Raw genomic sequence first — 13,839 nt, 5'->3', positions numbered from 1 at the left:
TTCTTGTTCCCAGTGTGGACAAGGGCATAGACTGCAGGGAGGATGAGCGAGCTGACCACAGCACCACCATTCAAGTGGAGGGAGAAAAGAGAAAAGTAGTAGTAATAGGGGATAGCATAGCTAGGGGAATAGATACTGTTCTCTGCAGCAAAGACAGAGTCCCAAAGGCTGTTTTGCCTACCTGGTGCCAAGGTTCTGGGCTGGAGAGGAACTTGTAGTGGGAGGGGAAGGATCCAGTTCTCCTCTTTCCTAGTCCTACCTATGTAGGTACCAACAACATAGGTAGGACTAGGAAAGAGGTTCTGCTGAGGGACTGCAAGCAGCTCGGGGCTAAATTAATAAGCAGAACCACAAAGGTAATAATCTCCAGATTACTACCTGAGCCACTTGCAAATAAGATTAGAGAGGTAAATGCATGGCTCAAAGATTGGTGTGGGAGAAATGGGTTCCGATTCATGGGGCATTGGCACCAATACTGGGGAAGAAGAGTGCTGTTCCGTTGGGATGGGCTTCATTTGAGCCATTCTGGGACCAGTGTCCTGGCAAATCGTATAACTAGGGTTGCAGTCAGGACTTTAAACTAATTAGTGGGAGCGAAGGTTCAATTGAAGGGATGTTTTGAAAATCAGAGAGAAATGAGAGGGAAGAGGTGCAGGGTAGCGAAGAGGTGAACAATAAGTGTGATGGGAAGGGGCAGAAAATATAAGCAGAAATTAGAACCAGAATGAGTAATAATGGTAAAAAGTCAAAGCTTAAGGCTCTTTATCTGAATGCACGCAGTATTTGTAATAAGATAGATGAGTTGATGGCACAAATATAAATAAATGAATATGACTTGATAGCTATTACAGAGATGTGGTTGCAGGTGACCAAGACTGGGAACTCAATATCCAAGGGTATTTGACATTCCAGAAAAATAGGCAAAAGGGAAATGGGGGTGGGGTAGTTTTGTTTATAAAATAAGGCATCAGAGTGGGATTTAGGTGCAATAGATCCTGGTGTGGAATCAATTTGGGTGGAAATAAGGAATAGCAAGCTGAAGAGGTCATGGGTGGGAGTCGTCTATAGGCCCCAAAGAGTTGCCTCACTATAAGACAAAGTATAAATCAGGAAATAATTGAGGCATGTAAGAAGGGTGCTACAATTGTCATAGGTGATTTTGATCTGCATATTGACTTGACAAATCATATTACCCCTGTAAATCTGGAAGACGAATTTGTAGCGTGCATCAGGATTGTTTCTTAGGACAATATGTTGCAGAACATACCCGGGATTAGGCTATTTTAGATCTTGTTATGTATAATGAGGTGGGATTAATAAAGAGATCTCGTAGTTAAGGATTCTCTAAGGGGTGGCGATCATAACGTGGTAGAATTTCAAATTCAGTTTGAGGGCCAGCAATTCTGGTCTCAAACCTGTGTCCTCAACTAAATAAGGGTAATTAGAGGTATGAGAGAGTGTTGGCTAAAGCAGATTGAGAAAATAGACTAAGGGGAAGGTCAGTGGATGAGCAGTGACAGATATGTAAGCAGATATTTCATAACACTCAGCAAAAATTCAAAAAGATGGACTCTATCAGAAGGATGAACCACCTGTGGTTAACAAAGGTGGTCAAGCAGAGTATCCAGTCAAAAACTAAGGCATACAAAGCAGTGAAAACTGGAGAATTGGGAATTTTTTTAGGGATCAGCAGCAGACTAAAGAGCTAATAAAGAGGGAGAAAATTAATTTATGAAAGTAAATTGGCAAGAAAAATAAAAACAAACAGCAAGAGCTTTTACGGATATATAAAAAGAGAGTGGCTAAAGTGAGTGTGGGACCCTTGGAAGATGCGACTTGAGAATTGATAATGGGGAAATGGCAGGTAAATTTAAACCAATAGTTTTCATCGATCTTCACGATGGAAGACACTATAAACATCCCACAGATATCAGATAAGCAAGGAGCTAATGGGAGGAAAGATCATGTAATGGTCTCTACCACAAGGAACAAAATATTTGACAAACTAATGGGACTAAAGGCAGACAAGTTGCCAGGACCTGATGGCCTGCAACCAAGAGTTTTGAATGAAGTGGCTGCAGAGATAGTGCAGGCATTGGTTGAAATATTCCAGAACTCACTGGATTCCACGAAGGTCCTAGTGGATTGGAAAACTACTAATGTGACGCCCCTGTTCAAGAAGGGAGGGAGAGAAAAAGCAGGAAACTATAGGCCATTCAGCCTAACATCTGTTGTGGGAAAACACTAAAGTCTATTATTAAGGAAGAAATAGGACATTTAGAAAAGCTTAATGCAATCTAACAGAGTCAACATGGTTTTGTGAAAAGAGAATCATGTTTGACAAATTTGCTAGAGTCTTTGAGGATATAACAAGCAGAGTTGATAGAAGGGGACTGGTAGATGTAGTGTATTTGGATTTCCAGAAGGCATTCAGTAAGGTGTCATCTAAAAGGTTATTGTACAAGATAGGAGCTCACAGTATTGGGGGTAATGTATTGGCATGGATTAAGGATTGGTTAACACACAGAAGACAGAGAGTCAGGATTAATGGGTCTTTTTCAAGTTGGAAAGATGTAACTAGTGGAGTGCCACTAGAATCAGTCCTAGGGCTTCAATTAGTTAGGGCAGAGTGTAATGTATCCGAATTTGCTGCTGATACAAAAATAGATGGGAGGGCATGTTGTGATGAGGACATAAGGAATCTGCAAGGGGATATGGATAGATTGAGTTAGTGGGCAAAAACTGGGCAAATTGAGCTTAATGAAGGAAAGTGAGACGTCATGCATTTTGGTAGAAAGAACCAAAAGGCAGAGTATTATTTAAGTGGAGAGACACACCAAAAAAGTGTAGCACAGAGGGATCTGGGTGTTCTTGTGTATGAAATACCAAGAAGTTAGCACGCAGGTTCAGCAAGTAATCAAGAAAGCAAATGGAATTTTGGCCTGTATTGTTAGGGGTTTGGAGTTAAAAATAAGAAGTCTTGTTACAACTGTACAGGGTGTTGGTGAGACTGCACCTGGAGTACTGTGTACAGTTTTGGTCCCTATATTTAAGAAGGGATATACTGGCATTGGAGTTTGTTCAGAAGAGATTCACTAGGCTGATTCCTGGGATGGAGGGGTTGACTTATCAAGAACGGCTGAACAGGTTAGGCCTTTATTCATTAGAGTTTATAAGTATGAGGGGTGATCTTATTGAAACGTACAAGATTCTGAGAGGACTTTTTTTTTAATCGATTCATGGGATGTGGGCTTCGCTGGCTGGGCCAGCATTTATTGCCCATCCCTAGTTTCCCTTGAGAAGGTGGTGGTGAGCTGCCTTCTTGAACCACTGTAGTCCATATGGTGTCGGTACACCCACAGTGTTGTTAGGGAGGGAGTTCCAGGATTTTGACCCAGTGACATTGAAGGAAAGGCTGTATATTTCCAAGTCAGGACAGAGAGTGACTTGCGGGGGAACTTCTAGCTGGTGGTGTTCCCATCTCTCTGCTGCCCCTATCCTCTTAGATGGTAGTGGTCATAGGTTTGGAAGGTGCTGTCTCAGGAGCCTTGGTGAATTCCTGCAGTGCATCTTGTAGATGGTAAACACTGCTGCTACTGTGCGTTGATGGTGGAGGGAGTGAATATTTGAATGTGGTGCCAGTGAAGCGAGCTGCTTTGTTCTGAACGGTGTCAAGCTTCTTGAGTTTTGTAAGAGCTGCACTCACCCAGGCAATTAGGAAGTATTCCATCGCACTCCTAACTTGTGCCTTGTAATTAGTGGATAGGCTTTGGGGAGTCAGGAGGTTGGTTACTCATCGCACGATCCCTAGCCTCTGACCTGCTCTTGTAGCTACAGTATTTATATGGCTAGTCCAGTTTAGTTTCTGGTGAATGGTAACCCCCAGGATGTTGATAGTGGGCGATTCAGTGATGGTAATGCCATTGAACATCAAAGGGCAATAGTTGGATTCTCTCTTGTTGGAGATGGTCATTGCCTGACACTTGTGTGGCACGAATGTTACTTGTCACTTGTCAGCCAAATCTGGACATTGTCCAGGTCTTGCTGCATTTAGACATGGACTTCTTCAGTTTCTGAGGAGTCATGAATGATGCTGAACGTCTGCAATCATCAGCGTACATCTCCACTTCTGACCTTATGATGTAAGGAAGGTCATTGATGAAGCAGCTGAAGATAGTTGGGCCAAGGACACTACCCTGAGGAACTCCTGCAGTGATGTCCTGGAGCTGAGATGACTGACTTCCAACAACCACAATCATGTCCCTTTGTGCTAGGTATGACTCCAACCAGTGGAAAGTTTTCTCCCTGATTCCCATTGCCTCCAGTTTTGCTAGGGACTTGACAGAGTAGATGTTGAGAAGATGTTTCCACTAGTGGGGGAATCTCAAACTAAGGGACATAGTTACAGAATAAGGGGACACTTGTTTAAAACTTAAATGCGAAGGAATTTCTTCTCTGAGGATAGTGAATATCTGGAATTATCTACTCCAGAGAGTTGTGGAGGCTAGATCACTGAAAGTATTTGATGAGGTGAGATAGCCCTCAACTTAAATATCTGAGGAGCTGGGGCGACAGAGGAGTTGAGGCCTGGGGCAGATCAGCCATGATCTTATTGAATGGCAGGACAGGGCAGGCTTGAGGGGCCAAATGGCCTACTCCTGTTTCTTATGTTCTTATGACTTCAACAAGAGCAAGGCTAGCAGCATCATGGGAATATACATTTACCTCCAACTTGCATGTAATTCTGGTGTAAATTCATTGCTGGATAGACCTCGTTCAATATTGTACCTAACACCAGCACAAGTGCTACACAGCAATTCAAAAAAAGACCCACCTCCATGTTTTCAGGGCCATTAAAGATGAGGAAGAAATGTGGCCTTGCCAGCATTACGCACATCCTAAAAGCAGGATTCTACTTGGGTCTTTGGATAATGGCCAGAAGAAGGAACACTGGCTTTTTTTCTACAACGTGCCTAATGGTAGCACCCTAATGACTGCCCCTGATGAAATTGACAAAGACCTGGGATTGTGCCCGGAACCTTAGTTTTCTGTGTGTTTTAAAACAACATCAATCAGTTTAGCAAATATTACTGTTGGTTTTGGTGTATAAGCTTTTCTTTGTGATACAGTTGTCATTTTTGAAATGCTCTAAATTGTAATTGTGGGTATTGTACAGTCCTGCACTAAGAGTACTGGAGAAACTATATATTGGTGCAAGTTACAAAGCAGGTATTATGGTGAACAAGAATGCAAATATTCATAGACTGTTTAGCTGCCAATTCAGAAATCTAATGCACGCCATGTTTGCTCTTGCTTTTGAGTGATTAATGCATTTGTTATGGAATTGCTTCAAGTAGAAATAGTCCTGTAATGCGCCAGGACTCTTGTTGCAAAAGTTTGCCCATTTACACTGGAGGGTTGATTCGCACAGCAGCATTGTCAATGAAGAATCAATCAAAATTGAGAAGCATGATTGTGGATGAGTAATTGTTATTTTTCTTATCAGTTAAGAGGACTTTACCAGCCATTAGAACAGCCTGAGAATGAATGCTCATTACCTGTGCAGCCATTTTATTTTTGCTTCTGAACTGCTCCCTCCAGAGACCCTGGGTAGGTCGCGACATGCCTGTTAGCGATTGCACCCTTCCATTTACAGTTCCCCACTTTTAGTGACATTGGGATTGCCACCAGCTGCAGTGCTGTAAGGAATTAAAGGATAATATGGCCTTGTTGATGAAAAAGACAGGAAATGTGACACTGTCCAGATGCCTGGAGATTGTGTTTAATATGGGAAGAATTATTTGAATTAGGCATTTTATTAAATCTATTGGGAATTATTTACTTGGGATTTAATCTGAATTTTTTTTTTGCTGCCAATTTTCTCTACAAGTTAATCGGGGGCATTGACTTTTGGTTGCATCGGAATCTTGTGCGTGTCATGCACTCTCCCAGGCTTACAGAAGTAATCATTATGTATGTTTGAGCTTGGGCAAAGAATATCTCAGCTATGTGAATGTTGATGGGAGCACCACTTCTAAACACCATCTTACTCTCCCGTGATTTCCACACGTGTGTGCTTCAAGGAGGAAAAGGAATTGTAATCAGAAGCGAGAAGCAGAACCAAATTAATTTTATTGCATTCTCTCTAGTTGCTGAAGTTAATTGTTGAATCTGTACTGTCAATCCAGCTGAGCATCTAATGTATCAGAGACACGAGTTAAACATGATCTGTATGACCCAGGTGGACAAAATTGGATTTTTCTTTCAATTAGATTTGATGGCACCGCACCGATTAATTCTGAATTGCTATAAATAGGGATTTGACATCGGTTATATTGAAAAAGTTGATTTGTAATGCAACACAACTTAGGCGCTCCAACTCCTTTCAATTTATATTTTAAAAAATCCTAGACTCGGGTGTAGGAAGCAGCATTATAAAGTTTACAAATAATACGAAGTTTGGCAAAGTAATAGATAAAGATAAGAATAGCTACAGGATTTAGGATGACATACAGGATGTTGAAATAGGCAGAAGCATGACAGATGAAGTTCAACATGGAGAAGTGTAAAGTGATGCACTTTGGGAGGGCTAATATAGATATTATACAATAAATGGCATAATTTTGAAAAATGTAGTTGAGCAGATGAGCTGGTGGGAACTGATTCCATAAGTAATTTTGAAGGGAGTTGCCCAGGTACTTGAGGATGAGGGATAAGTGTGACAGAGAAGTGGGGTTGTGGGACAAAGCATGACTGCTCATTCAAAGAGCTGGTATAGACACAATGAGCCAAATAGCTTCTTTCTGCATTGTAAATTTCTATGCAAGTTTTCTTAACTTGTTACAAATTTTACTTATCATTGAGTAAATCATTTGCAGTAGAATATTCATTCATTTGGGCTCTGCCTGAAGGCAGGTCTTTGATTCATTCTCAGCAGATGCTTCATCCTGAGCTGTTTCCTTGGCAATGTTTTTTTTGTCAGTGGTGGTTTGATATTGCCTTCCAATCTTGGGACCTGTCTCCGGTCCCTGTCCCAAAGTCAGAACAGGAATAGAACTTGCGCTGTTGACATTAACTGAACCACAATCCAGCCATCTATTCAACTGAGCTAACTAACCCCCCTCAGGATATCAAACTGATGGGCAGCATGGCAGGTTCCTACAAACAGCTAAAAAGATAATCTAATTTTCAGTGATGTTGGTCAATGGCTAAATTTAACCAATTTATCAGAAAATATCCCCTGCTCTCTCTTTGACCTGAAAGGGTAGACAGGGTTTTTTTTAATCTCTTATCCAGATGATAGCACCTCAAACGTATTACCAGATTGGATTATATGTTCAAATCCTACCATAGCACTTGAACCCACGTACTCTGACTTAAAATTAAGGTTGTTCCCACTGAGCTGAAGCCATTGTATAGCAAACAGCACCATGTCTTCACTGGTTTTATGCAAACATAAAATATGTGCCATGACCTTTAAAGTCAAGTTGAGTATGAAAGTTGTGTTGTTTGGCAAGAAAGTGTAGAGCTCAAACATCTGACTGCATTATAGTAATGTCACCAAGTCTTCAATTTAAAATGAAGCTCTTGAGTTGCTTTGGTCTTTCTCATCACTTTTTAATCACAGCGGAGCCCCAATTCAGTTTAGGGTTACACCAAATAAAATAGCCCTTCTTCATGATTCAGAGATCTTAGATATGCAGTAAAAGAGCTTACTTTGGCACAACTACAAGATTTAGGACAAAGACGTCAGGTGGGTCTATGAGTAGGGGGAATGATTACAGGAAGGGAGAGCTCCTGCTTATGTTGATTAGCACCTTCCTTGGAGTAGGAATCTCTCGAATTTTAATTAGGTGATAGTGCTTCTATCTGCGAGTCAGCAAGTGATGGTTTCAAAGTCCACACCAGCACTAGAGCTCATGATATGGCACTGGATGAGTGTTGCATTACTGGAGTGCAATTCTTCAGATGAGATGTTGAACAGGCAGATGAGACTTTGGTTTAAGTGGATTTGGATTATCCTATAGCACTAGTCGAGAAAGAGCTGAATGTTCTCCCAACTTTCTGGTCAACATTCATTACTAAAACAACACCAGTAAAAACATATTAACTGATCATATATTTTGAAGTGTAGTCACCACTTTGAATAAATCATTTTCATTGGAATGCTTTTGTATGCCCTGAGGATGGGAATGGCACTCTATAAATGCATGTTTTGTTTTGTTGTCTTTACCAATTGTCTTTACAATTTATATGAGATCCTGGTAGAGCAAGCCCAAATGTCTGAAATATAAAAGTAGTCTTCCACCATGTTGAAGATAAATATCCATCATACAGCTGATGTACAGACTTCTGATTTGGTGCTGGATTACATCACCTGATGGCTGGGAATGTGAATTCACGTCCATATATCCAGGTTTCAGGGCCCAACTTGGTTGTTTGCAGAGACGAACAACTACATCCAACTGGTGGAAACTGTGTTCAGTGGGTTCAATGTTTTAAATGCTGTGATTAGGAGGATGATGGCAATACACTCATACATTCTTAATCAGGTATATTGCTGACTATAGCATTCAGAAGGAGTTTCTGGTGCCTTCCGTTTGAGTTGTTCAGTTGTTTGGTAACTGATCTCTGGTTTTTAACCACAATTAAAAATTGGGCAATGAAAAAAGGAGGGGATAAAGATAAGTTAAGCGAATGGATGAAACTATTATAGACGAAGTTCAGTATGAGGAAATGTGAGGTCATCAACTTCAGATCAGAGAATGGCAAATTGTGATTTTTTTTTAATAGTGTGAGGCTAGGGGCTGTGAAGTGGCTAAACAGGTGCCTATAAACACAACTCAATTAAAGCTAGTGTGCAAATACAAAACAATCAGAAGTTTTACAAATGGAAAGAGTGCTTTTTACATCTGGAAATTGCAATCGCATTCTTGCAGTCGATGTGTGCCCTTAATTAGCATATGTGAGCAACCTTGTCCATTTATAGGCCCAATTGAAAATGTTACGTGACCATTTTTAGTGGTAGCATAGCAGCATTGTCACTGCTAGTATTCCAGAGACCCAGGGTAATCCACGGCAGATGGTGAAATTTGAATCTAACAAAAATATGGAGTTAAAAGTCTGATGATGAGCATGAAACCATTGCTGATTGTTGTAAAAACCCATCTGGTTCATAGATGTCCTTTCAGGGAATGAATTCTGCTGCCCTTACCTGGTCTGGCCTACATGTGACTCCAGACCCACAGCAACGTGGTTGACTCTTAAATGCCTCCTGAGCAAGCAAAATAGGGATGGCAATAAATGCTGGCCTAGCCAGCGACACCCACATCCCACAAATGAATAAAAATAAACATAATCTTACAAAAGTTTTAAGTTAGATAAATAAATCATTGTTCAAGTCCTCATTACCTTGCCATATAGTCTGTAGCTGATTCACAAAGCAGTGTCTATCATGAATATTGCCTAGTTCTTTATTGCCAATCAAAGTTGAAGCAAAAATTTGCATCTACTCGAACAGTTTAAAACTCTGCAAAACAACATGAATGAAATCCTACAAGTGTGAGTTGTTCAGTTCCAAATATTTTATCCCTTGCTATCCCGAGAAAAATGTTTAGCAGTGCATTCCCAGCTGATAATTATATAAAGTACAGGAAAAGAACAGGCTTGGAGAAGAGAGATGCTGAAACATTTTTTATTTAATTTTAATTTGAATCAGTTTGATCAGAACTAAACACAATCTCTTGAGTATAAAGGGAGAGGAAGAGGGTTGAATCCCACTCTGGCCTTGGAGCAGCAGATATTTGTTTGGAAAAAATGGATTTCAGCATTTTTGTCCTTTGAGTAGTTATGATGTGGAGAAAGTATTTACAGGGTTACTATAATTGGTTCTTCCTGTGTTAATAGTTTTACCATACATCTGCATTTAATCTGACAGAAACTGATATGGTGGCAATTAATTCAAGTATTCACTCAGTTATAGACTGCCATCATCATTGCATTTTAAGAGTGTGTGCACAAGCCTGTGTCTAAAATGGATAGCTTCCCTTATAGAATTAGTCAGCGATGTTCAAGTATTTAAATACCTGTGAACAGAGGTTTTGTGATTAGTCAACTGATCGAATAACTGCATAATAATTAGTTAACATTGTTCTGTTACAATTGATTAGGGCTTATTTGAATATAAAAATGCCTCAACCACACTTCCAATTTTCAGCTTCCATGCAGTTCTAATACTATTTGCAGTACCGATTAATGTTCTGTCTTCCCTGTGAACCACAAGACACCATTGAGCTGTCCATCATCGCAAAAACAATGAAAAGAATCCAGAACCTATTTAGCATACTATTTAAAGGAGCTTGCTTAGACCTCTTATTTTGACATGTAATTAACTTTATTCTGAGATGACAGTTTCCCACAGTGCTTTGGAACTGGGCACTTTTTCAAACACAATATATATCACAATAAAGTGGCGGGGATAGCTTTGCAAATCAGAAGCTGTACATCATTTCTATAAGAGATGTGCGCTATTTACATGAGCTATAACCACCCAAGATGCAGGTGGACAAATGAATATTGACTTCCCTGCTTTACATAGCTTTTCTGGTTTATAGGAATAGGATCTTATTTCTTGGTCTTTCTGCCATGTCTGTGTAATTTGGTATTGACTTTTCCAGTAGACTTTTGGCAACTTTTAATGTTGTACTTATGTTGCTTTGTTTCTTTCCTCCACAGAGTTGTTGGAACTGTGGGCGCAAGGCCAGCGAGACCTGCAGCGGCTGCAATACAGCACGATACTGTGGTTCATTTTGCCAGCATAAGGACTGGGAAAAGCACCATCATGTGTGTGGACAAACCCTTCAGGCTCAACAGCAAGGTGAGGCAACCACAGCCAGCTCATCCGCAACACCCAGCAGTGAGGCAGGAAGCCCAGTGGACACACCACCAACAACCACCTCCAGGTCAACCACCCCTGCCACTCCATCGACCATAGAAACGACCCCCCGTTAGAAGACACGTATTGCTTAGTCACACAAAGATGAAAAGGAAGAAAAAAAAGACTCTTACACTATCAAAGGAGAAACTAATCTGGGAGTAGTAGTGAGTTACAAAGGCCAGTAACGGGTCACACTTACTTACTATGAAAAAACAAAGATATTATTTGTTCATCTTTTTTCTTGTTTGTAAAACTGCAGAGAAGGCAGAGAGCATCACAAAAGTAGATTTGACCTCTTCCCTCGTTATTTTTCCAGTAGCTCGGATTAAAACTAGGTAACCTCATAAACAGATGCTTTATCAGACAGCAGACCAAGGGATTGCTAATTACTGTACAAAGCAAAAATGCTAATATTAAAGGACACATTGTTCTTTTCTACAACAATGAAAAAGAAATCTCTTGCAAAACCCTCAAGGGCACATGCGTTGGCTACAGCATAGACATTTTAACAAGAAGATGAATGGCGTTCATGGGTTACCGACTGAACTCTGAAGACCTGCAACAAAATGTGCAGCTGTGCAGCAGATTGGAAGGAAGCACAGATGTTCATCCTTTCCTCAAAAAAACAATATCCAGGTCAACAGAATGAAGAATTGAATCTGTTTTTTGCTGTGGGATGTATGAATACAACAACAAAGAAAATGCCATAATAAGAGGCTTTCAGTCCGAATGAGAAACAGCCTGTATTTGATTTGCATTTTTTGGCAGTCACTGAGTACCAGCTGCCCTCAATAGAGCATTTCTACACTTTTACAAGGTTCCACATAGTAAGACAATCAGGTCTGTTCCTGCTCATTTTTTTGATAATGAAATGGTGGCTACAGCACTGGCCCACTCTGTGTTCCCACTCCATCTGTTCAGATTTGAAGTAGTTCTCTTGGTGTTAAAACACTTCTGTCCTGTGAGGTTCCCTATGGTGTTCTTGTAAATGTGTTGGACAAACGTGAAGATCCATTGTAGCTAACCATGCCCACATTTAGTCTATTATTCCTAGTTGGTGATAGACCTGTATCTTTCTATGCTGCTTTTATATCTGTATGTATTAGTGATATTTCTCTGGTAGTTCCCACAATGGAATTTTTTGTTGTCCTCAAAAGAAAAAGGAAAAAAAAGAGCTATCTATCTGAGCTGCTATTTCACTCTGTATAGGATTTCTAAGACTTAGCATGCGTCACGGAATGCTAACATATTGGTGTTTTGTAAGAGGGATGTACATAAATGTACTTGCACTGTCACAATGACTCCCTAGGCATGCTTATTTGGGCAAACTCTTAATATGCTAGAGCCATTTCACAGAGTTAGCTATAGGTTAGGGTAGCTGTGAATGTCATTTCTTTGACAAACTGGTCACTATTACTAGTGGCATTTTATATAATGAGATCTTACAAGAGGACAGTGCATGCATATCACTGCGAGGTCATTAAGTATTGCTGATTTAAAAAATACTTTTTAAAAAAACTCCAAATGCTGAGGTGTAGATTGACAGCTTTAACACTGCTGAATGCCAGGTATCAACAGTATTAAAAAAGGGAAGTCAGCCAAAGACTGATCCGACGGACCAAAATCAGAAAAAAAGCACCAGTAATTGTTTCAAAGCAGTCAGCAGGTTAAACGATTTCAGCAAGTTTCAGTAAATCCATTGTATAATCCAAAAACCAGATGTCATACACGTATATATCGGATGCTGTGATGTATGTGAAAACAGCACTGTTTTATTAACACTAGTGTGTGAAAGGATTAGTGCATCACATTACTGATCTACTTACTTTAATTCAGGGCACCCTGTGTAAACCAATTCTCAGAGTTCTTCTCTTTTCTCCTGTTTTGCTACAGACTCCTCAGTGGCAAAGTTTCACTCTACCTCTGACAGCATGTATATTGCACCAGTAGCTAAACTAACTGGTATAGTCAAACCAAATGGGCACAAGAGAACCAGGAAACCAAAAGTAAGCTCATACAGCTGCAAACCATATCACTACTTGGTAACAATGCAGACCTCATACCTGAACTTTTGTTAGTTTCCTTTTAAGCTTGTCACTTATACAGATTATGTGAGAGTATAATTTGTAGGTATAAACGCATAAAAATTTGACTTCATTGATTACAGTTTAAAGGTTGGTTGCTGATAGGAACGGGGGGGGGGTCCTCTCTGTTGTGAGATGTACTTGTGACAGGATCACCTGTCTTTGTTGTGTAGGTGCATGTTGTGGAACAAAAATGGGGAAAAAAAAGCAAAGGCCGGTTAACTTATGCAAAGCATGCCTATGCCTGGAATACTTAAGAAAGGGACTCCATATTGTCTGGTTTCTAAAAGGACAAAAAATTGGAGAATCTGAAATGCAGATTTAAGTAAAATTTTGGTTCTGCAACTTTATTGTGAAAGTTGTTGTGCAATACTTAATTCAGACATGTACCACAAGTTAACGGTAGACTAACTTTTTGGGGGGTGTCTAGACATCATGCTTTTGTCAGCATATTTGAGCTTTTAAGTCTACTATGTCTAAACTGTGGTTCCTTGATTATCTTTTTTTTCTTTAGTTGGACTGTATTGTATGGTCTGTCAACCTGTGAATCTTTAAAGTATGATTCAGGTATTGTTGTATTCCTTACTGTGTAATAAAAATTTTAATATCTGTATTCACCAAAGGTTGTGGTTCTTTGTGGGGAATTGGTGATACTACTTTAATATTACTCTATTGGGTATTTTGGTAAACTGCTTTCCTAGGTTTGACACAGTCCATTTGCAGGTAAGACACAACAGATTGTAAAGGTTTCTGCATATTAATTAGTATTCTAATAAATTTGGAAGTAGAAACAAAAGTCGCCTGAGATTTCTGGTACAG

At 40.0% G+C, this 13,839-nt stretch overlaps 1 protein-coding gene across 7 annotated transcripts in view; it reads left to right on the top strand.

Annotated features, from left to right (window-relative positions):
• runx1t1 (RUNX1 partner transcriptional co-repressor 1) overlaps window positions 1–13,633 on the top strand; it is an 88,344-nt gene extending 74,711 nt beyond the window's left edge. For all 7 annotated transcript variants that reach the window (XM_041189040.1, XM_041189042.1, XM_041189037.1 and 4 more), the window contains exon 11: window positions 10,735–13,633. In XM_041189040.1, coding sequence (XP_041044974.1) covers window positions 10,735–11,010 — 276 coding nt within the window. In that variant the 3' untranslated portion in view covers window positions 11,011–13,633. The remainder of the gene's footprint in view (window positions 1–10,734) is intronic.
• The last annotated feature ends 206 nt before the right edge of the window (window positions 13,634–13,839 follow it).

This window comes from Carcharodon carcharias, chromosome 6 (assembly GCF_017639515.1).
Source record: "Carcharodon carcharias isolate sCarCar2 chromosome 6, sCarCar2.pri, whole genome shotgun sequence".
NCBI lineage: Eukaryota > Metazoa > Chordata > Chondrichthyes > Lamniformes > Lamnidae > Carcharodon > Carcharodon carcharias.
This window is presented reverse-complemented; position numbering and strand designations above follow the sequence as displayed.